This window comes from Filicampus tigris, chromosome 22 (genome assembly GCF_054856515.1).
Source record: "Filicampus tigris isolate MCC_2025a chromosome 22, RoL_Ftig_1.0, whole genome shotgun sequence".
NCBI classification, from domain to species: Eukaryota; Metazoa; Chordata; class Actinopteri; order Syngnathiformes; family Syngnathidae; genus Filicampus; species Filicampus tigris.
Genome location: NC_141238.1, coordinates 2,336,717 through 2,360,851, shown reverse-complemented (window position 1 = coordinate 2,360,851; position 24,135 = coordinate 2,336,717). Strand labels below are relative to the sequence as shown.

The following is a 24,135-nucleotide window of genomic DNA, read 5'->3' as shown; positions in this document are numbered from 1 at the left end:
AGGGTGTTGACCGTCAACGATGATGTGACAATACCGCAGGCAATTAATAGTCCATTTTGAATTGTGGGTAGGAAGGGAGTGATGCTTGGAGACAAAGAGCGATGATGAGGCCAAACAGTTCAACAAGCCTTTAATATCACTCCGTATTAAGTCAAAGTAAAAAGACTTTGAAATAATATAAAAATGAACATTTACTGTCAATTACATAGATTTGATGTCAAACCTAAAATAAAACACAATGCAATGACTTGCAAATCCTTTTCAACCTGCATTCAAAGTGGGCGCAGTGTGGAGAAGTGTGCTGTGGTCTGACGAGTCCGCGTTTCAGTTTTTGTCCAAATGCTTATTGAGTGGCGTTGAAAGGAAAGGTGATGTTAAAACTTTTGGGGAATGTGTTGCAGGCATCAAATCCACAATCAATCAATGTTTGCAAAAAAAAGATCACGTTTATCAGTTTGAACATAAATACCTTGTTTAATAGGAACAAGGTTGAAAGGGATTTGCAAATCATTGCATTTAGTTTTTATTTAATTTTACACAATTTCGAAACTTCATTGGGAGTGTGGTTCTCATAATATCCAATTTGATAACTTTGCACCATTAAAAACAAAAAAATCTGCACATTTTTCCTCTTTTATTAACTTACCTACCGCTCACATGAGAAGACGACTTCTGAACAGTAATGAAGTATTTGTACTTTGTTCCTTCCCGCCACTAGATATGAATCTAATCTAATCACATTAGGCAATAATTAAAAAAAAAAAAAAAAAAAAAAAGTAAAGTCTATATTGGCGCCCCAGCATGACACATGTTGGATAAACATGAGCAAAACGTTAACGTCGACAGGTGATACATTTACATGTTTGCAGTAAGCTGATCCAGACGAGAAAGTTCAACCCGGCGGTGAAAGGAATGTGACGGCTTTTATTGTTTCCTCGACTTTCCATCTCTTGTTCTCTCTCGCCGGTGCAGTCAAGGTTTCATCCGCTGGAGGGTCTTCTCGAAAGCAGAGGAGGGTTTCAAGGGTCGAAGGCAACACCCAGATTGGGTTGTTGCTACATTGCTGAAACGCTCTATTTCACGTTCTGTCTGCCCTGCTAACAAATCAAACATTTGCCCACATTCCCTCCAATCCAGAAGAAGGAAACTGCTGAAGTGATAGCGTGCATGGCATGTGTGCTTCCATGTTGGGCAAGTTGGGGCGGCGCACTGAAATTAGACATAATTGACATCTTTGTATCAGAGTGTATCCTGCTCTCTTGGATCCGACAGCTGAACCTGCAGTGGATCATAAAAGCAGCTGCGCCATTATCTCTCTAAAAGGTTCTTTTCGTGACATTATTACAGTACACGGTGTACCGGCACCGATGCTCGTAGGTCGAGTTGGCATCTGCTCTCACACCGCCGTGATTGTTGGCTGGCATTGAATGAGTTTCACAAAAAAAAATAAGATAAAAAAAAAAAAAAACATTTTTAAAAAAGTAAAAAATCCACCAGGTGACTAATATAACAGCTCCTTGTTTTTCCACGCTTTTACGGCGCGCCAATGTTTTCTTTGCGGCTCCTCAACTGTCAAGTTGTGCCATGTGCACTGTTTGCTTTAAGATGAGCTCTAGTGCTTGTTAAAAACACTTTGACTGCATTTATTTTCTTTCGTCAAGGAATTCCCCTTTTCTCCCCCCATACATATTCGGACATGATTTGGCTTCAAGTAATAATGAATGAGCTGTGTACATTTTATGATGCTATATTTCATGCCCATTTTTTTTTTTTTAAAGCACTCACATCACACATTTTATACTCTGCTGTTCTAGACGGAGACATTTTGCCTTTAAGCTGTTAGTAAGTAGAATGGTGTGTTTGTTGAACTTGAACAAATCAACATAAACATATGACCTTATATGTTCAAGCCAGCTGCGCGTAAACGCATCCTCTTTTGCCTAGCTTAACTTGAGGCGTGCTACTGGCTGCCACTTCAGTTACATTTTGTTGCAGAAAGCAAAACGGCCTGTTTTCACGATACAGATGCCAAATGTAGTTGTGAATGCAAACGGGAACAATCGGTTATCGTGTGTGTGTGCGTGTGCGCCGGTTGCTTGAACCTAGAGCTTGGTGATACTTTTCAACTTTGACCTTGCCGATTGCTTTTTTTTCTGTCGGTTAAGATTTCTGTCTTGCTTTCGCCTCATTTTCTCAGTCACACACACACACACACACGACCACCACCCAGTAACTCTCCGACTAACCCTAACCACTGACCCAATGCGCCTTTTTTTCCATATGGGAATAGGTCAGGCTTTTCCCAAGCAACTGTCTTGAACGTAAACACTCATGAGTAATACACTCGCACATGTTTAATACCTGACACTGTACCGCGAGGTCACTGTAGCCAAAGTAGAATGATCACTGTAATTGAGTCTGGGCCGAGAGCTGGGAATCATTACTCGAAGTGAAGATTTTCTTGAAAAGACGCCGAGAGTTCATGTGTTAAACTTTCCCCGCAAGCCTCCAGCAAACTGACCCAAGACTGTCCTTTGACCCAGCCGGACCGCAAAAACTCAGGCTCACATTTCGGCTTTGTAGTTTTTTTCTGACCCTGAACTTCTTCTTACCACCAAATATGTTGTTCAGTTGTCAATGTAAAATGAATTGTACTTCTTTTTTTTTTTTTTCGTATAGCATTTATTTTGAACACTGAAGTAGGAAACATCCACCTTCCAGAGTCAGTCTAGTTATTTCATTTTGGGCAAAAAAGATCTGTACCAAAAAAAGAGACACGCACTACATGGCGAAAGCTTGCTCCGTAGATATGAGTAGGTCGCTACGTCACGCCACAGCGATGCTAAGCTAATGTCTATGCTTTCTATTATTATGGAACTGTCGCCCCTGCCAACATGGCCACCGTGTTGACATGTCTTCTCACTGTACAGCGGCACAACCTCGAAATAACATCGACTAGTCGGTTGATTGCGTCAAAGGGGAAGTCAACCCCAAAATGTTCTTTACGATATGTTCCATGTGCCTCCACTAGTCTCAACTTTGCATTCTGATTAATATTGCATTCGTGGAATATGAGTAAAATCTGCCCATTTTTAGACATCTCAAGCAGTGGCCATTTTGTCACTTTCTGTCGGCTGAAAATGACAACACAGTTGCTCAGGGCTCAGGTAAGGACCAATCACGGCTCACCTGTTTTCCGAAGCTGAGCCGTGATTGGTTGTTACCTGACACCTGAGCAACTGTGATGTCATTTTCAATTGACAGCAAGTGGCAAAATGGCCGCCTCCGAGATGGACCAAAATGGGTGGCTTTTACTGCTTGATTCATATTCCACAAACGCAATGTGAATGAAAGTACTGTGTTTAGACTAGTGGGGCCACGTAGAACATATTATCGTAAAGAAAAACATTTGGGTTGACCTCCCCTTCAAATTGAGGTCCCACTGTAAATTTAGAATATGTGCTACATTGCATGCAGCGCATCATACCTGCTACACATTTCATCGCTTAACAAGTGACACATTTTTTCACTGAACAGCTTCACATTCAACTTTGAAGAACACTCAATACGCGGGACATGACCCCAGACAAACTCTCTTGAGCGCACACAATCACACACACAAAGAGCAGTCGACCCTCGAAGGATCAATTTACCAAATTAGCATCTCAGACCGGACGGACCGCCAGGAGTAGAATGAGGAACGTTTTCTTTTATCACTCTCTTCCCCAGCTTGCCCTCATTTCCATTATTTGTCTTTCTATTGCTTCCTATTATTTTAAGTTGTCAACACCTAAATTTAAGTCCTCGTCGTCCCACAGCGCTAAATCAATTTGCGGCGACAAGGCATGTGGTTATGTGTTGCGCAAAACCGAGAAATAGATTTCTTTTCAAGGCCGCAATGAATACCGTACCATAAATAGACAAAAAATGATTGTGTCGTGATTTATGTGCAACAAAAAAAAAAAACGATTACTTTGTGTAATCATTTTCAAACTGACATCTGGGAACTCTCAAGGCTCCCAGCGGAGCACTTGGAAACTGCTGGAAGACTTGATTTGGTGCTTGTCTGTGTATATGTGTGACTAATTTTACAGTTACACTTTAATTACAGTTTTGACTGTGTTGTTTTTTTTTTTTTTTTATGTTCAGACCACAACATTTGAACTGTGTCTTCAAATAGTAAAGTTACGACATACAATTGCCTTCAGGGATTTCATTTCAATACGAGCACCTACCCACTGTATGTTCTGAATCATTTCACAGCACATTATTTTGCTGTCATGCATTCTATGCTCAACATCAATGGGTGTCAATCAAAGCTGCCAGTACGCTCGGGAGTGGGGACTTCCTCCGTGTAAGAGCGCGGCACTGACGCTAGTTTGGAGGATGGCGAGCACGCAAGCACACGCAGCGTTCCAGCTGCGAGTGGTATGCGGACAGCAAGTTGGTGAGGCAGCAAACGGGCCAGGTTTTGACAAGTCTCTCGCACGCTCCTCTCTCTCGGCCTCGCTCATTTGCTCTGCCCGTCCGCTGTCGTCCCCTCCTCTAGTTTCGCATGCCTCGCCTCTTCTCTCTCCAACCTCCGCCTCCCAGACGTCCAAAGTGTTTCACAGGGAGCCCAGTCAACACGACGCGAAAAGATTTAGAAAAGATTATCCTGTAAGCCCATCGTTTTAGGGCTCAAAACAAAGATAAATAAACGTATCACTACTACAGGGTGACCCCAAAAAAATGGGCCCCGAAAGAAGATTTGGAAATTTGAAATGGAGTTGTGAAGGAGAAAAGGCCAATGAGTATAATGTTTTAATGTGATCCTATAAAAACAATCAAATTCCTTTTTTTTTTTTTTTTTTTTTTTCCTTGTGAGTCACCCTGTGTTTTGAGGATTTTGATTTCATCAAGTAAAATAAAAGTTCAGCCAGGTCAGCAAAGCTACTCCATGTACTAACACAAACCGCAACAACCACATTATTATAAAATGAAAAACGAAGCTACCTGTAAATGGGAGGGGGAAAAAAAGAAAGCATAAAAGAAGTTTCTTAACCAAGGCATAAAAGTTAAGGACTTAAATATGGTATAGTATCATTTCGTACACTGTGCAACCCTAAAGTGCAATATTTTAGGGTACCCGTGCCGCTGACAGATGACGAATGACGGACTAGCAACATTTTTTTTTTAAATGCCCACCTCTGATTATAAATCGCTGAGTACAAAATATAGCATATTATCACAAATCGCATATGTCTAATTTTGGAAATATTTTTAAATTTCCCCTTGATGACTCCATTCACGTTAAAAATAAGGAAAATAAAATGGACACAGGTGTTTTTCCACAGAACAGCGACGATTTAATATAACATAGCAACTCTTTTGTCACGTGTTTACTGACAAAATGTTTTGTTGATCATTTGTACGCAGTATTTATCATCCCTTCATTGGTATGACATTAGGTACTTCCAGAGCTCGTGGCCATATCGTTAACCTGAGAAACAGTACGAAGAATTCATTCGAAAAATCCCCCGAGCAATGCACTGTATCAATCACCAACCCGGCATGAAAACATTTTGGCATTGTGATGTCACGCAGCACATAATGCATCACAAATCATGTTTGTCCATTTAGTCAGTAGTTCGAAATGTTCCATGCTACTTTCGTCTGTTGTCAAAATATATTTCACGATCATTTGTTGACGCCAAACGCGTCGTTGTTCTCAGTCTGGGGAGTCAAAGAGGCAATTTTGTTGGTCAAATAACTTGGAGCCTCCAGTCGCATTTTATGTAATCCCGTTTTGAATAAGTCTCTTTTTTCCCCCATGTGTAAAAAAAAAAAAAAAAAACAAAGACAACTCTCCTTGTGCAGCTAAAAAAGGATTGGGATTTTCCTATACGTGAGGTGAAACAAGGCCTGTTTCAAGGAATTGAAGCGAACGCACCATGTGCGTCAATTCCGATGGCTCGTTTTGCAGGTAACGCGGATAGCTTCACAAATAACGCTGGAATGTTGTGCCCCACTTTGGTCCTATCTATTGCTGTAAATCGCATGATATCAGAGGATCATGTTGTCCTTTTACTAAGTGCCATGAGCAAAGCGCCATTGCTTTTATGTCTAGTATTGATTGTGTAAATAAGTACAGTGCTGAACCAGTCACACGTTTGGATATTTTGTGAAGAGTTCTCTGTTGCTGCCATAAATGCTGTTATTATCTGAGTCAACTGTTCATCTTGCCAGCAAATGAACGCTTCACTGGAGAGGAATGAATGGATGCTATCCCCAAGATTTACAATCCAAATTGAGCTGCAAAATAAACACAGTCAAGCTTTTTGAGCTGTCTAATAGTAAAGTAAAATTGTTGGGCTCATAACAGGGCAATGAATGCCCCAAAATGGAGTTTATCTGTGATTGATTTGAATCCAGTTTGGGACCGGCCAGTGAGCTTGTTTGGCATTTGATTTGGCATTCGTGTTACATAATCCAAGTGACAAAAAAAAAAAAAAAAAAAAAAAAAAAAGAAGCTTCTTTCATGCCCATTTTGCAAGCCACGCACTCGCCCGCAGGCTTTTGCTCCGCCAAAGAGCACTCGTGGCAAACACCAACAGTAGCTTTTTTTTTTTTTTTTTCTTTCATGAAAGCGAGAGCATGTAAAGATGGATCAATGGATTAGGACTGAACAGCTTTCTCCAAAAAGCACTTCTCTGTCAGGCAATTTCCTTCAATCTGCTTGTGAGTCACGGGAAGTCTTGGTTTTACACTATTCCAAAGAAAGTAAGTAAGTCAACTGATTAATCCCTTAAATAGTTTCCTAAAAAAAGGAAAGGGGGCAAAAAAGCAAGCCTGCCTGTCAATTGATCTGAAAAGTGCCACACTTTCGGCAGTGATCTCCCCCATGATGTACTGCACTGTACTGTAGGTTTTGTTGCACTTCATAGGCTTATCAAAATGATTCCATAACACATACATGCTGTAATCAGAGCTCCCAATGAAATGGAAAAAGGCGATTTCGTGATCAAATAGCCCATCCGTTGTTTTTTTTTGTTTTTTTTTTCCCCATGTCGCATGCGCTCTCTGTGTCAAGCACAAATCCAAAACGTCCAAGCTGGCCAGACTCATGATTATTTAGCATCATGATGATTATTGGATGAAATGTCTCAGTCTGGCAGTCGGGCACAAAGTGGATGGAGAGGCGGGGGGGGGGGGTTATGGGGGATGCGGTCACTTTGCCCACAGTGGGTCACATCCTCTCGATGCTGTCATCACGCTACGCGCAGTGTCGACGTATTAATCCTTCAGGAAGTAGAGATGAGTGTTAATCACTGCTCATCTGGCTGCACGCAAAGATTACGCACTCATTTAGATATGCACACAGGGTTACATAGATGGAATGTATTTTGCCTCAACAGGGTATTTTCCTTAATTTATTAATAGTAATCACTGAATTTAGAGATTATACGTCAGCGGTTGATATCTGCCGTACAGTAGTGCCTTGAGATATTTGAACACAAACAGTAGATAGATAAAATAACAACACTCGCAGGCATGTATTCTTTATCCTCTGCAAGGAACGATTACTATTACTGACCATTTCCAGGTACATCCCTACGCTTGTATTATATCGTCCACTGAATTGAAGCAAAACATGTGGCCGAAACTGTTTCACTCTTAATATCCTAGTTAAATATGTCTTTTTTTAATATATTAATTAATTAATTATATAGTGCTAATCAGTCAGTGTGAGGTGGCAGCTCAGGCTTTAATTCCCAAACGGCATCATGAAGGAAGCCCTGGCATCGCCCCTGCTGGCTGTGAACACATCCGTTTGGGATTTACGCAGTCCAGTCGTCAGTCTGATTGAGGAGGATTGTAAAAAAAAAGAAAAAAAAATCAGGCGGTCCGAGGGAAATGGCCATAAGTAGGAAGTGAACGGATACACGAATCTCATACATAAGGATTATGAGTTTCTCACATCCGCTGAACTGACGTTCATTCATAAAGAGGTTTGCATGTCAGAGCATCATTATCTATCATACTCTTCATGTCTTTATCATGACCTGACACTTTCTGGATTAGGAAGATTTACACAGTTCAATGAGGGTTTTTCTTTTTGTTACTTTGACATTAACTGCCAGTACAACATAGAGAAGACGGCTGCATGGTGTTGTATTGTGGGCCACTACCGCCCTTAGAGGGCATAGTTGGTATTGCAAGTCTTTTCGAAAACTCGCATGACAGTCCGGTTGTCTCCGGTTGTTTAGGCTCGCAATACAGTACACGTCAATGTGTGTAAAGCAGCATGAATAGCATTTGCATAAACTAGTCTCGCAGACCATATAAAATGGACATTTGCAGCTCCACATAGCCGCAGTTTATCGGGGACAGAGCTGGAAAGCGCCGTGTTCAAATCTAATTGTATAGTGAGCCACATGGATTGTTGTTCGGACTGTCCATTTACATTCTCTGAGACGGACTCCCCTTTGCCTCCTGTGAATAGAATTAGAAAGGGAAAATATATAATCTGAGAGCGTTTTCCAAGTTTAGTCGGATGAGTTCTTTGTCAGACTTCTCAGTGAGGCTGCTATTCCTGATGTAGTTTGTTTACTCCGTAATGATCTAAAAGGCCCAATTATGGACAAACGGCCTGCTGTGAGAAATATGAAAATAACCTATGGGTTCTTTCCCATTTGCGCGTGTGTCCTTGTAACTCATGTGATCGGAGGAAAGATAGTCCTTCAGCTTTTTTCTTTTGGAAAATTTTCAAGTATTTCCAAGTGTATTAAAAAAGAAACCCATGTGACGAGTGACTGTTGTCCCTCCAAATAAACGAATGAAAACTTCATGCAATCACGCCGTCCAAACAGGTGAGCGCTTCACTCTTTGCAGTCAAACTGACAATAATTGCCCTCAAAGATTCTGGTGACTCAGACATGTATATTTTTTTGCTCCCTCTATTTTCGTCTGGAATTTTTAACGAGCCAAATCCCAGGAGTGCATACTGACTTTTACTGTATGTTTCACGGAAACGGCTACAGTTCCCAAGGTGGTGTCCACGAAAACTCGGCACAGATGGGAATGTTTTACTGTTCAAATGACAGGGACAAGTTTATGATGTAGAAAACGTCAAATCCGCATCTTCGCGTGGAACCCACTCGAGTCGTTAAGCGGACGTTATAGATAAATCACCTCAGTTAAACATTGAGCGTATTCTGACCTAGTGGGAAAAGAATCCATTCAATTCCAATTCCTTCCACTTCACAGACACGAATATCAAATGTAAAAATGATTAAATACAGGGAATATAAAAAGTCTACACAACCCTGATCAAATGCCAGGTTTGTGTGATGTTAAAGGAACAGATGAATCTCTATTGGAATTTATTTGTATTTTTTTGACATGGGAAGTAAGACTAAGCAGCTGAAATAATGTGGTTGCGCAACTGTGCACACCCTCTTATAACCGGGAAGATAGCTGTGTTCAGAATGGACCCTGATTGAATTTCAGCTGTTGTAATGTTTTTTTTTGTTTTGTTTTTTTTTTGGTTTATCTGTTTTTAATTGAGTTGTACAGGTTATTAATGATGGGCAAGGTTTTGAAAGGATTCATCTCTCATTTTTCTTAATGTCACAAAAAGCTGTCATTCGAACAGGGGTGTGTAGACTTATTATATCCAGCGTATGCAATGCTGACCTATCAATAGCATACATTTGCAAAACTTTGCCCTAATTTCCTAGAGTAGTCATTGACTGACATTACCCGCAAGCCTTCTGCCACCTTGTGCCTCATCACAGCACTGCAGGCGTCCATCCAATACAGTCCTGCAATCGCAAAGATTGTTCAAAATGGATACATATTTAAATGGATACACAGTAGTGTCAATCAAAATTGGACAGTATAATTCCTCAAAAATGGCCTGGCCTTGATTGGTATGTTTTGATGCTTGCAGTTTACAAAAAGCACACACATTCAATGGGTTGTATTACTTATATTGCTCTCCTCATAACTTTGAGTCATCATAATGCTTTTAGTCACCATCTTTCCTGTCTCCCTCTTGGTTGCCATTTGCCGCCAAGTAACCAAAATCAATTTAATTTCCTAGAACATGGCATGTTCAGTGTCTCTTGAATGCACACTTAATTGTATTAATACAAAACCATTTTTTTTGACTGACTAATGCATTGTTTTTCCAATGACTTATCCAGTCAGTTCATGCACAGTGTCAGACATTTGAATTTATGTGAAGAGTTTGAAGTGATGTAATTTCCACGACATGTCCAGAAGAGGGCGCAATTTGTCTTCATATTAATAGGGAACACCAAAGTGGAACATGGGAGTTTCCTTCCCATCACATGAGTGTCTGACTCATTCAAACTGTATGTGCTTTTGTAGTAAAGGTGAGTCACCTTGCAAATCTTTTCAAGCAAGTGTGTATTTTTTCCACGGAAAACGATTCAGGCATCACATGACAGGAAGCTTTCAGTGCAGGTGATCTTAACACTTGACTGCCCACTAGACACTCGGACTTGGAGATTAAACAGGACACTCCTGCAGGTTCACACGCCGACCACCAGTGGGTCACGGCGAACGCGCACTCCCTGACCTCTGCTGTGCTCATAATCCATCGCTTGGATGGACGCACAGATGTTGCGCTATAGTACATCCTGCTGCATTATGATGCAGTTGTCATGCTCTTGCACTTGGAACATGGAAGCATTTCCACTGATGTCTAAAATGTGACGTAGTCCCGTTTTGAATGGCTCTTTGTAAACAATAGGATTTCTTCATAAGCGGGCGCAAAATAATGTGACCACAGTTGAGAGGCACAAATCTTAATGGTGCTCCCTGGGCATGAGGACATGCAGGCCTGGCACGGGCTCCATTACCATAAGCTTAAGGCCATTTGCAAATGAAAGATCACATGTTGAAAGTAAATGTTTGCCTCCTCTGCTTAGTCACACACACACACACACACAACGTCAACACTTAACATGTGAACGAGACCAAAAGAAAAAGAGCTGTGTGGCTTTCATTTAGCGTACATGGACTTGCTCTATGGCAAATGAAATGGCTTATGAAAAGCTTGTTTAGACGGAGCAGCAAGACGAGTGTTTACAGTATGTTTTCCTCAGCTGTCAAGTGAAGAAGTGCACATTGGTGTAAGATGAGATGTTTACACGCAGCGCCGGGAAGGCTGCCACGTTCACTTCTGTGTCGGCGGTTCTGTCTGAGTGTCGTCATGAAAAGTTCGGAGAATATCACGCTGCTTTTGTGAAGCAATGGCGTTGCTCCTCTGACGTGGGCGGCGTGCAACGAGTGGAGGTCAGGTCTGGTGCGGGCCATTGTGCTGTCAAATCGTGAGCGATTCAGGTTCACAAATCCCCGCGTGTTTTCGACAAGGCGCCACAACAGGAAGCCATTTCGGATTGTCATCCTGACGCAGTCCTTTTCTGTTCAAACCCCGTCAACCTCCGCTCGAAACTTTTGGAAGGCATTCTTTTCATAGTCGAGTCTGATTTTTCCTTGAAGCTAACTTCTTGTCACATTTTGTACAATGACTTGTCAATTATTTCCTTCGTTCCTCCGCCCTGATGCAAGAAGTACGCTCGTTTTCACATTGCAGCGCCGAGAGACCAGATTTCGCCGATGTTGTTTTCACCGAGCGAGCGGGCCGAATATCCGAATTGATCCTTGCGATTAAGACGCTGGCAGCGGGACTGCGTGTTCTTGAGAGGTTGCATAAGCTCATTATTCAACAGCCGGGCAGAGTAAACAGCCGGGCTACTGTTTGTACACAGAGCAGCCAGGTGACACAATTGGCCCCGCGCTTGATTTGGACCTATGACATAAGCCCCGCTCCCCTGCCAACCTGATTCACACCGCCGCCCCGCTGCGGGGGGGTATGCTAGCGCTACTTTGCAGAGTTGCTGCTGGTCACCATATTTGACACTTTGCGTGTGTACAGAAGTTGAAGTCAATTTTCAAGTAACATTCTTCGAAAATGAACTCATCAGTGTGGGCGTAGTTGTAGATTAGCACCACGCGCAATCGGCGCGAGCGTAAGCTAGCAACCAGTGTTGGCGAAATTGGAAAAACAACGTTAGCACAGAGCGGTGAAGTGCATGGAGACAGAGCCTCGACATTATCAAGTGACGTCAGCAAGCTCGGGGTGCCGCAATGGAGTGCCCTATCTGTCGCATTGCTAACAAAAGTCATTGATGAACACTGAAAGGCCTTTTGCCTCGGCTAATATTCGACCCTTCTGCAATGGTCAGTGGAAATTACGTTTTTGTGTAATCCGCTCTTGCATACACACTTACAAAAGAGTGAGCGGCACACAATGGCAGCACAATCGGTGAACTTTCTGTGGCCTGAGGAAACATCACCTTGTCCCCGCGCGTCCACAATGGAGTCAAAAATTCAATTCATTCCAGTGTTTTTCCCTCTCATTCAGATTGGCCCGTCCAAACTACAACACTCATTTGTTTTTGTGGCCTTTGTGACGCAAAGGTGTTATTGCGCCCGATGAGCCCGAGCCAGGAGGAGGTGACACAACTTTCCGTTGTCCCTCTTCCCATTTTGTTAATCATTGTTGAAGGTGACTTCCGAGCAAAGTCGCGATAGGTGGAATTGTGTCCAAGTGTTGATGCAAAACCAAATTTAAGAGATTTTATTCCTAAAAGTACATTTACTATTATCGTCGTCCACTTTCACATTACTCACAGATTGAATATCAACGCTGCACTTAAAACATTTCATTCTGTGATTGTTTCACATACCACTAGAGGCAGCCTGTGAGAGAATCCGGAGAGTCAAAGTCGTAACATAGCAAGGATAGCGTAACACTTTTGAACGAGTAAGTAGTTTGAAGGAATTACGCAACCACGTCACCTCGCTGAGTTACTTCACATTTTTTCACGCTTTTTGTTTTTGTTGCTCCAGTTCTCCCCGCGACTCGGTCTCACTCGTGTTCATCATTTTCACCATACGTGAGCGACCACACGAGATTGTGTATTGAACTTTTCTCTCCCCACCTTGTCATTTCCTGGTCCTCATCATCTCTCCTCCCCGCCCTGATGTTAGCGTGTCCGCAACGCCGACCTATCCTATTAGTCCATTAACTTTGCGAGGCTTTAGGAAGAGTCAGGACAGCGATATAACAAGAAGTAAGCCGCCGGCCGTTGTCTAATAATGTTCAGGCAGCTCTCATGCACTTGGACACCTCTCTCATTCTTTTGTTTTCGTTCGTTGCAGTCACTGGATTGACTGCCAAGTGTCCCACGGCAAGGTCACTGGACAATCGCGCTACATTCCATGTGACTGCCGCATTTGCAATTTGCTTAACGTGTCGCGCATGAACACACAAAGTGCGGAGAATGCCAACTTGACACACTACAATAAAGATGACTCGCATGGAGGGTGACTCATCACGCTTTTGTGCCTTTTGTGTCGGCGGCATAACTGCGCGGCAGAATGCCATCACAGGGCCTTTTATTTCCCAGCCAGTGTGATGGGGGATATTTAATCTGCTCCATTCCATTCATGAAAGACTTTCACTCCCTTTGCACGACTAGTGGAGGGAAGGGATTTGCAAAACTGGACGTATACAAATGTGCTGTGTGTAAATAGACTCAACGCTCTCTTTTACAGTGCTGGGCTTTGAGTTAATCATCTGCAGCTTAGTGGACATACAGTCAGCTGCTTATTTAGTTGGAGTATTATTCAGTATGTAGTAAATTGAAACAATATTTTTTCTTCAATGAATTTAATGAATACATATTTTTTTAGGGGCGCGCATCTCTCCACAAAAGCCGATTCGACGCGGTTTTCGACATGCTAGGTGCGAAACGATTGGGTTCGACTCGGTGAGATTACGATTCGATTTGATATAGTATGGCTCGGTTCGAGAGTGTATGATGCAATTACTTTTTGGTTATTTTTCACACATTTGACTGAATTTGTCAGTACTGTAAATGAAGATTCGATACGCATCACGATACATTTCAAAGTGGAACGATTCGATGCACTCGCACCTTTTACATCAAAAAACGTTTTTCCCGTTTCAAAGCGTTTTTTTTTTTTTTTGTTACACCCCTAATATTTTTGTTTCTTGTTTAGTAAGGTGCCTTTTCATTTGAACTTTCCTGTTTCAAAATTCAGTTTCCTCTTTCATTTGATGGACTACAATCGTGAATTATTGATTCTTTCAAACGAGTTCAGCTTGTTTGGAGGCACACACTAACTTGAGTGGCCAACAACCTTCCACACGTGCATATAAAGTCTTGAGAATGCGAAACCTGCGCACGGGTGTGGTTGTTTGCTCAAGTGACTTTATGAATTTTAAATAGGTCGAAAGAGTTCATTTGTGTCTGTGTGTGTTTGGCGTGCAAGTGGACAAGATTACTTGCGTCTCAAATGGGACGCCGGGGTCACATGCGCGGCTAAGAAGGAAGCGCTAACAAGATAAAAGAGGCCAAGCAGCTGAGTCATGTTAAAGGACAGCGAGACATGACCGAGTCAATGTCAAGTTTGCGAAATGCCGTAGTGGTTTTGGTAAAATGCAGCTGGAGGACATTTGAGGTGTGACATCTTCATGACTTGAAGCCTCAAAGGGATTGAGAGCGCCAGCCCCTTCGTTAACGCGGCATTAAGACTGCTATTTGTGGAGTGGCTGGCTTAGCGCCGGCCGCATGTTTGACCATTCAAACGCCTGACGCAGCAGCTCCTCTGTGCTGGCGCACAGGCAGCAACAGCACATTTGCCTGCCACAAAACATCCAGTGTGCTGCACCTCCATGACATGCTGCCCGTTCTGTCAATCAATCTGAATCTGCACCTTTATCCAGATTTGCACCAAATTTCAAACGTGCCCTCCCGTTCCAAACCGATTTCGGGGGAAATTCTTGTTCCACAATTCTGCTAAAGAACTCTATCAAGTGTTTTTTCACTGCGTCCCCGCAGTACTAAAAAGCACTTGTGAAATACTGGAGGCAACAGAAATGCTGTCATGTGGCGAGAAATGAGCCACAGTGATGGCGCCAGCACTGCAGCAAACGTGTGTGTGTGCGCGTGCGATGGCGGGGAAGCGGAACCTGATGGCAGTCACATAGCCAGCGAGACACTCAGCGGAACTATGATTCACAGAGAAACGCCAAACCTTGGCTTGCTTCCTTTTCGGTGTTGAGTGAGTGGGACGGAGACAGAAATAGGAGTGGGGCATGTTCTCAGCTCAGTGGTACTACTTGTGAAATATCGAAAAGGGAAGCCAGCAAAATGGCCGCCCTCTGAGATGGCTAAAAACGACCAGATTCATACTCCACAAATGCGATATTAATCAAAATGCCGTGTTTAGACTAGTGGAGGCACATGGAACGTATTATTGTCAAGACTTCCCCTTTGAAGCATTTGACTCATTTACTGCCAGACATTTTTTGACCCTCTTTTACCCTAACGTTTGAAAAAAATTTGAGAAAAACATAAATAGGTTCCTGGGATTGAATGGCTGAACTGTGAAACGACAAATGTCAATGGCAGTGAATGAGTGATAGTTTCACTTGTTCTATTCTATTCTCCACATTGGAGTCTATACAGTATTTGAGCTCAGGCTGATTAATTAATCTAATTCAAATTGTATTTTAGTCGGGGTAAAAGAAATGATGGCATGTTAAACCCAATTCTGAGGGGAGAAAGATCGCAATCAAAATTGTTCCGCCCCAATTTGTACACAGTGTACATGTAGCATACAAACATTGCATCAGCTCACCAAGGCCTCTAGTATTAGATAAGACACTCTCTTAAATTCTAGTGAACCGTATTGGAGAAAGTCCTTATCATCCACTCTGGTGTAATTTGCCTGCAACTTCCTGAATTGCGCCAGCCACTTTCTCAGAAGACGCCGCGAAAGGTGGGTGACTCACCCAGAATCGGTGTGATAGCCGACACCATGTGAGCACTTTGGAGGAAGGCGCCATAAAAGTCATTCGCGATAGAACGGAAAGACACCAAGTGTACTTTTAGCACTTTTATTGGTCCAGCAGATGCAAAATCCAGTACAACGTACTGTCATTTCCTGCACAGTAGCCTCTCTCTGTGTGTCAAAAACTACATAGAAAATAAATAAAGAACATAATAAAACAGTAGCAAAAAATAAGCACTTCAAGTATATTTGACTACCATGCATTTTGTTTTTGTACACAAACCCCGCTTGCTTTCGAAATCCCACCACATGGGTACAAAAACATCACATGACACATTCCCATTCAAACCTCCCAAGGAAGCAGGCAGTCCGCCGTCCATCTCAACTTTGACCGTACGTACGCTCATATTTACAAACATATTAACAGCACGCTTTGTTAGGAGAAAAATAGAGGTGCTTACATTTGTGCGCGGCGGACAACGACAGCAAAGAAATGACATTTCCCCAACAGTGGCGAGACCCCGTTTCATTCAGCGTGTTTAGTAGCGACCGAGCTAAATCAAAACAAATTAAAACAGCACTGTGAAAAGTTACTCATTTGAACGCGTGATATCATTACATGAAGTGTGCTTGCAAAACCAGCGCTACAGGCACTCTACGGCAAGGACGCCCTCCGTTCAAGTGAAGCAAAGTCAAGACACTGACACAAAAACGTACAATCAAAATGCATCCCCAAATGTGCAAAAACAATCTAACAATTTGGCTCCGCCTCGACACCCGCGTGAGAAAAGGTGACAAATTCCAGTGTCTGATCAATACAATGCAATCAAAGTCTCCAGTGTGAACTACGGCGAGACTGAATTGACTTTTCAACGCGCCACAGTTTGCTCACAAATTCAGAAGTCCCAGCAGGAATATCTTGGAAGGCATGAAAGTGAAGAGGAGCTTTTCTTCGAAAATGATATCTTTGGATAGGAAGCAGAAATGAAAGTAACTCCCCTCATTTTTGGAAGATTAAAGGTATGAGAGGAGGAAAAAAGATGGCGTCATCCTTTTCGATTTGAAAAGGCTTGTTTTTTCTTGTAGAAGAACTTTCATTGCGTCAAGTCACTGAGTGAAAGGGCGGCGGGTGCCGCGTCGTTGCTCCTTTGCGAGCGGCGGGGCGTCAGGAGTGTCTCCTCAGGTTCTGCAAAACACACACGCCAATGTGAGCAGCCTCCGTGTAACGTTGGGTTATGCGCTTAGCAACGAGACAAACATCCGACGACGCACAACGCCGCCACGGGCAGCCTAATGCCGACAAACTACGAGTTACGTCATCGGCTGGTATTTTTAGAAGGTGCCGAAACTGCCGCCCTCTTCATCCTCAGGTAATTGCGAATGGAGTCGATTCACACGGCCTAGCGTCGCTTACAGCTTTGTCATAAAACTGGCGAGGGGAACAAAAATGATCTTGGCTTGACTCACACTAGCCTAGCAGACACACCATATGGGACAAAAGTCAAGACGATACAAGAGGCTTTGGGTTGAACTCGATTCAGTTTTGCAAGTAAGGCAGAAGTCTCAACCTTCAAGTGTCATGCGAGGCCCAATTGCAGTGGCAAAACTCAAGCAAGTCAAGCCATCTTGCTCAATCACAACATACATTTGCGGATTAGCCACTTTGCACTCAGTAACACTACTTGCAGTTTCACAATCGCTTTCAGATTTTCCCCCCGGTCACACTTAGTAGCTGTATGAATACTTACAGGCAAACTTTGCCCAGCCAGTGCTGCAAGGTGCAGAGCAGGAGAAGGCAGCACAGGAAAAGAGGACGGGTAATAAGCAAGTGAGAAAACGGGCAGTCTCGATAGAACCTGCTTTAAAAACCCATGTGTGACCGTGACAGATTCTCTGCGCCCGTTCACGCTGGCACCCACCTGGCCGGCCAGCGTCAGCGGCAGGTGCGACGGGCTGCAGAGCGCCAACGACGCCACCGAATGGGGGAGCTCCTGAACGGGGGCCTCGTCCAGGTCCTCGATGCGAGGTTTCTTGATGTTTGTCTCGGGGCTGGTCAGAGGAGTCACGCTGTTCCTCCGGATCAAGATGCCGGGGCCCCGCTTCACCTCCTGGACACGCCCACAATTAGACAGGATAGTCAACGCTTCAAGGCGTACTCCAAGTGCGATGAGGCCTTACCTCGGGTCTGTCTCTGTGAGTGTTCACCGCTTCCACATTCAAAGAGATGGACTCGACTTTGCAGCCGTAGGCCACAGGGGTGAGCTTCAGCACAGTGTGAAGCGGACACTTCAGGTAGGGCATCTCATCTGCCACAGGAAAAGACACGCTCGTGATGTGATGTGCTTCCAGCGTGTTGATGAGAGGGCGGTGTCGTTTCTGTGCCCACCTGCGCTTTTGTCCAGGAAGTAGGCCAGGAGGCAGCGCATGACGGCCTGGTGGCAGATGACCAGCACGTTCTCCTGCCGCTCCAGCTCCATGATGACCGGCTCCACCCTCTGGACCAGGTCCTGGTAGGACTACGGCCAACACAAAGAGTGTTTATTCAATCTCATCTCGGGTTATGCAAGCTGTGAGTGTAGATTTAGCTATGTGCGGGAATGCCCCGCTCTTGCGTCGTTTTTCTGTGCAACCCATTTGGGGTTTTTATTTTGTGCGCAGTGTGAAAAGGTAACGCAGCAGGGTGGAAAAACGACAGCGCCCCGAAGTGCTGATGTAGCAGCCCACCGGGAAGTAAACACGCAGACTTTGCAACTGGTTTAGACGAGAAGTAGATGCATCTTTCATTGTTGCTAAAGAAAGCCCTACCCGTTGCTCATTTTAAAAATGAGGAAGGGTCAATTGCGGAACCTAAATTACTCAAACGAGCCAAAATTTTGAATGATGTGTTTTTTGCTGACACCTGCGGGACCCTACCACCCGCAAATAGTCACGGATTACCGCAATTCTATTACATTAGTTTGCATATACTGTAACTATGTTGGACGCGTACCTCTCCAGCAGGGTAGCGGTAGTAGTATTTATCCTCGTCCCTCAAGGCGAACTCCTCAGGGAATTTCTCCTTAATCTCATCGTATGTCATCTCCTCACACATTCCCTAAAACAACATGACAAGTTAACAGCAGAATATTTACGCAGGGGGACGAAAATCGTCCGTGTCCAGAGAGTGACACCCACTGCGTCAATTTCATTGAGGGCCTTCCACTGCTCGTACGGGACCCCCAGGTGCTCGGCTGTCTGGATGCTGCGACACAACTGGCTGGTCCACACCTTCAGATCCTTCAGCTGCTGCTCCTCCACGAATCCAGCCAAGGCGGTCGAAAACTACCGCGGAGAGCGCACAACAATCACCGCCTGATTTCCACTAACGTGGCACTCGATCTTTGGGGCCGGTGCCATACCGAGGCGACTGCCGCCATACCTGCCTGCCCCTCGGCGAGAGGCCAGCGTCGCCGCCCAGTCGCCACTCCAGGTTGTCCGCGCTCTCTCCGTGTCGACACAGGTAAATGGTGCGCGGCTGGACGTGGATGTTCATCAGGTAGTAGACGATCTTGCTCTGGGTGTGATCCTGGACGCGGTTGACCAGGAAGCGGCGGCCCACGTCAATCACCTTGATGAAGGACAGCTCCCTGCAGGTAGAGAGCCGGATTAACGGCGGACCCTTTCGTATTGTTTGGGGAAAAAAATGGGCGCCAAGGTACTTGGAACTGAAAACAATGACGAGGTACGGATGTTGAAAAGGTCTATTGAAGATGTGCTTCTTGCCTGTCGTGCTGATCAGGGTCCAGAGGCTGGTAGCTGGCTTTGTAACATTCGATCCTCCTTTGGAAATCCAACATGGCATCCGTCTTGTTGCAGTCTTTGTAGTCTGGACAGGAAACCTTCACCTCCTGGAAGAAGGTCAGAATACATTTTTTTTTGTTTGACCGTCACATTCAAAACGCACATTTTCAGCTGTTGCATTATTGGAGGTGCGTGACCTCACCATGATATTTGAAGCAATGACGCTCGGGTCGTCGCAGACGGACTCGATGAAAAAGATCTGGGTAGAAAAAGGGGCAAATGCGGTCGCAGTGACGCCGGACGCACAAGCCAATCCGGTTTCCCGGGTAACCACATACCCTGAAGCTATTCTCATGGCCAAACTGGAGGATGAGCTTTCGCCTGTCCCTCGTCGTGTTTGTCGCGTCGAAGACCTGCCGTAGACGCGCCGTCTTAGTTTGTTTCTCGGTTGTATGTATGGAACCGCGTGACGCGCGAGTGGAAACTTACCGCTACTTGGCCTCCCTCGTCTTGCAAGTAGGACTTGACGTCTCTCAAGGCTGCTAAGGCACATTGTCTGAAGGGCAAAGACGCACGGGTGTTACTTGCTTTGACCATCGTTTTGTATTTCACGTAAGCGCGCCCACTTACTCCCTGATCTTGACGGCGCACTCGTTGTCAGACTTAAAGAAATCATAGGAGCTGTAGTTCTTGACCGCCTCCCTGCGGTACTCGCCCACGTTGAAGACTGCAGGAGGCGAGTGGAATTGTGAGAAGACGCTTTAACTTTGACTTTGTCGGCCGGCGCCGTGCGTACCTTTGGTGGGCATGCCGATCCAGTTGAGGTAGCGCGTGAGTTTCCTGGACATGTAGGTCTTGCCTCGAGCCGGCAGGCCCACCATCACGATGACGGTGGGGGGGTTGGCGACGTGGGGGGCGCCGCCCGCTGTCGGGACAACAGTCGCATTTAGACAAATCGTGACATTGAACCGCGTCGGGTTTACATGACACTAATGACCCACTTTTCTGCACGGCACCCAGACATGAAGTGTTTCCACTTGCCCAGCAACCAATATGTCACTGCAGTCGCCTCTGTTCGCATCTTCCGCAGCTATCCCTTACTCAGCATGTCTTTGTCACATCAAGTCAACTTAAGCGTTACCGTCGCCGCACCGCAGTAAACATCAGCTGTGCCAACTCACTAATCTCGTTTCCGTAACACTACAACCACATGAATGGAAAAAAGAGATTAAGGCCGGTAATTGACAGTCAGACACCGCCAGTGGCCCTGTCTCACGTTTTACAGGACATCGCCTGTACTTATGTCGCTGCATAAAATATAATTATTGTTTTGCGTTGGGGCTGGGGTATATGGTCTTTAAAATCGGATTTCTGATTTGAATCCATTTGCTTTGCTTAATTATAGAAAAAGCAAATGACAATGTCATTATTCAACGAGATGTTTGTCGTCATGTGGAATTTGCTTGAGCAATCTGAGAATGTAACTTTTTTGAGAAAAAATCAATAATTTTCTCGCAGAATGCTATTTCTGAAGGTGATATCCGCCAATCAGAATATTGCACGGAAAGCAGATTTTATGTCTGCTGACACCGAACAAGTACATACAATCCACATTTTAAATATTCCACAATATAAATTCCATAATCCTGCATTCCCTTCTTTTCTTATGTAGTTGTGAGGCAAAGTGACCTCTGCAAAATATTAGCAGCTTGGAAGCACATACCTCGGGTCAAAAGTAAGCCCCCCCCCCCAAAAAAAAACACGTCCTCTAATGTATAAATGGAACACCAAAGTCTTTCTCATCACACAGGACATCGTTGTGGAAATGATCCCGTGCTTGTCGTCTGAATTCAACTTTCTAGGAAAATGGTCGCTGGAGGCCTTGGAAGTGTTGCCAAATATTGAGAACACTGACTCTACTTTTGTAAACTACCGTATGCAGCTCTCTTGTTGCAGCCAAATTGTGAGACATACTTTGAACTTCAGAAGCTGCCAAAAAAATAAATAAATGAAAATGACGTCCTGACAAATAGCTTAATTGCCCGGCCCTATTTGAAAAATGCTAGAATTTGTTTAAATTTAGTAGGGTCCCCCCTCCCCCCTGCATCAATGTCGCGCCATACACGCGCGTTGCCGACCAACCAATAGTGTGCCGAGTTTTTTGCAGCATCCCACGCCGGGTTGCGGCGCAATGCGGTTACCGTGGCGACCTGTGTCTAGTCACGCTCGGGTCGAGGAGTGCCGCGCATGCCGTTGTAGGACAAGTGCACTCGGCTACCGCGCTTCCAACCAAACCACGATCACATTAGTTGACAGGAACGTGACATAAAAATCAAAACAGTTGAAATCATCGGATAGGCTCCCAAATGTGGGGGCGGTTCACGCCGTCGACAATGCAGCTTGCATCGAGGTCATGCAAATGCTCTTCATTCTAAAATTGGATGTATGATTTCAGTTAGAACGTATTTTACCTCTCCGGGGAACCGGCTTATCATCCTTGGTTGGAACCCAGATCTTTTGGATCCTGTTCTGGGTCAGCTCTCTGGGCATTCCTTGAGGACTTGAAAAAAGCCGCACACGATAAGTGGGAAGCACGGCGGTTCGAAAACACCCCAAAAATGAATAAATAAATTAATAATTTAAAAAAAAAAAGATTCTTAACGCTTTTCTTTTGGATGAGCAAGAAAAACGACCCGCGAGGCCGGTTGCGCGTTGAGTCGGGATAATCTGCCGGTCGGCGGTGCACATCCGCTATTTAACCCCACCCGACGGAGAGACAACGTGACTGTGATGACGACACAAAACGACGACGTCATGAGGCGGTGGTGCCTCAGCAGCAACATCTTGTGGTCACTACAAACATTACTACTAGAGCATTAGTGGCTCATAAGTATGTATTTATTTAATATGATGCGAAAGTCACATCAACAGTAGGCGACGATCAATATTTCTCATTGGTCAGTTACCGGTAGGAATGCAAATAGTAATAAATAATAAAGTGAATGATTATTGAAGTTGGAATATTTACCTATAACTTTCTATGAGGGAATGCGTTTGTTTGACGTGCTGGTGAGTCAATGAAGTTCCTCTTTTGAAAACGATTATAATGACAGTAAGAATGTTTCCTAGCACATCTGTTGTGACGTAATTCTGCCCTTCTCTATATTTAGCCATTTCTCCGCACCTTGGGCTTCCCGAGTGAAACGTGCGGATTGACACTTGTCTACTGCTCAGGCTTGTACCACTTAGTCATTGTGGATGTAGTTACACACATGCCAGTTATGTACAAGCCTGAGGAAACAAAATCTCTCATGGTGTAAACATGTTTTTATTCATTACCAAAATAAAACTTATGACCCTAAGAGAAATTCACTGGCATGCAGCTAAAAACTCTTGTAATCTTCAACTGCTAAAACTAACTGAAATCTTGAATCAACCATTCAACAAGGTATTACTGTTTTGGAATTATAAAGAATATTCCAGCTATTGCTTGTTATATCATAATGTTTTACTAAAAAAAAAAAAAGTCTCGTATAGCATATAAAGTAATTCTGATATTTAGAATGTGATTTTTTTTTTCTTATTGTAAACTGGGGGGGGGGGGGCTTTCCATGTGGAGAAGGTGTCAGTCTCATGTGAAAGTGAAAAATTCAGATTGTGCAAAGACGTGGTTTTTGTATCCACTGTTTGTTCTCTTTCCAAACCTGCTCCCTAGCAGAGTTTACCATTTTTGTTGAAACGATCTGATTGGCACCCTCTTTTCTTGGTTTGACTAGACTTTGCTACAATATATTTCGTCAAAATGAGTTGCTCACCGATTGAAATGCATATGAACAAATAGTGACCCATTAATGGGACATGGGTCATGACCTTTTCACCCCGTCTCTTGTCTCTCACAGGTTAGGTCAGAGTTTAATAGGTTACTCCCCCAGCAGCCAATCACAAAACAGCAATGGGCCAGGCACACTCAACACGCTCCGACACGGCAGTTCAAAACAAACCTGCAAGTGATGCCGACAGTATTGTTGAACTTTTTTTTATGTGTACTGAATCAAAAGTGAATCAAATGGATGATTATGGCTCTTCATTTATTTGGCATGTTTGTCTTTTCAGTAAAGCAGCTCAGATATACGCCACAGAAAAGTGTTGGTAAACTTCTCAATCAGGTGTGGGATTTTTCTTTTTTTTTTTTTTATGTTGAAAGAGTCAAGTCAGTGAAGCGCCCTGAACGGGTTGCTTCTCATTTCACCATCCAATTGGTTTCTGAATTATTAAAGCTGCTCCAGAGGGATTCCTTCTAACTGACGTCTTGCCACACAAAACCCCCGGAGGCCCCCTCCCACCCCCATCGGTGCACTTACATAACTTGTGAATGAGGCTGAGGCTCTGTCCCATAATGAACCAGGGGCAAAGTTAAAATTCTCTGGCCCTTGGAGACGCTACTAGGGGACAAAA

General features: G+C 44.1%; 1 protein-coding gene and 1 long non-coding RNA gene across 3 annotated transcripts in view; one reads left to right on the top strand and one right to left on the bottom strand.

Moving 5' to 3' along the window:
- Positions 1–13,143, top strand: part of LOC147126448 (uncharacterized) — a 41,021-nt gene extending 27,878 nt beyond the window's left edge. Inside the window, exon 4 of the long non-coding RNA XR_015084794.1 lies at positions 13,069–13,143. This is a non-coding gene — a long non-coding RNA (uncharacterized LOC147126448). The remainder of the gene's footprint in view (positions 1–13,068) is intronic.
- Positions 13,144–15,992: 2,849 nt separating this feature from the next.
- On the bottom strand, positions 15,993–22,423 carry pfkfb3 (6-phosphofructo-2-kinase/fructose-2,6-biphosphatase 3). Of its 2 annotated transcripts, XM_086022694.1 has the most exons (15): positions 22,152–22,423; positions 20,477–20,605; positions 20,311–20,407; positions 20,170–20,236; positions 20,019–20,093; positions 19,883–19,939; positions 19,663–19,787; positions 19,319–19,526; positions 19,075–19,221; positions 18,890–18,994; positions 18,287–18,416; positions 18,079–18,206; positions 17,820–18,008; positions 17,649–17,671; positions 15,993–17,086 (listed from the first exon to the last, which is right to left on the bottom strand). In XM_086022694.1, the coding sequence occupies exons 1-15, from the start codon at positions 22,228–22,230 to the stop codon at positions 17,080–17,082; spliced, it is 1,566 nt and encodes a 521-aa protein (XP_085878820.1). In that variant the 5' UTR covers positions 22,231–22,423; the 3' UTR covers positions 15,993–17,079. The 2 variants fall into 2 exon arrangements, with proteins under 2 accessions (XP_085878820.1, XP_085878821.1); XM_086022695.1 differs by lacking the exon at positions 17,649–17,671.
- Between the last annotated feature and the right edge of the window lie 1,712 nt (positions 22,424–24,135).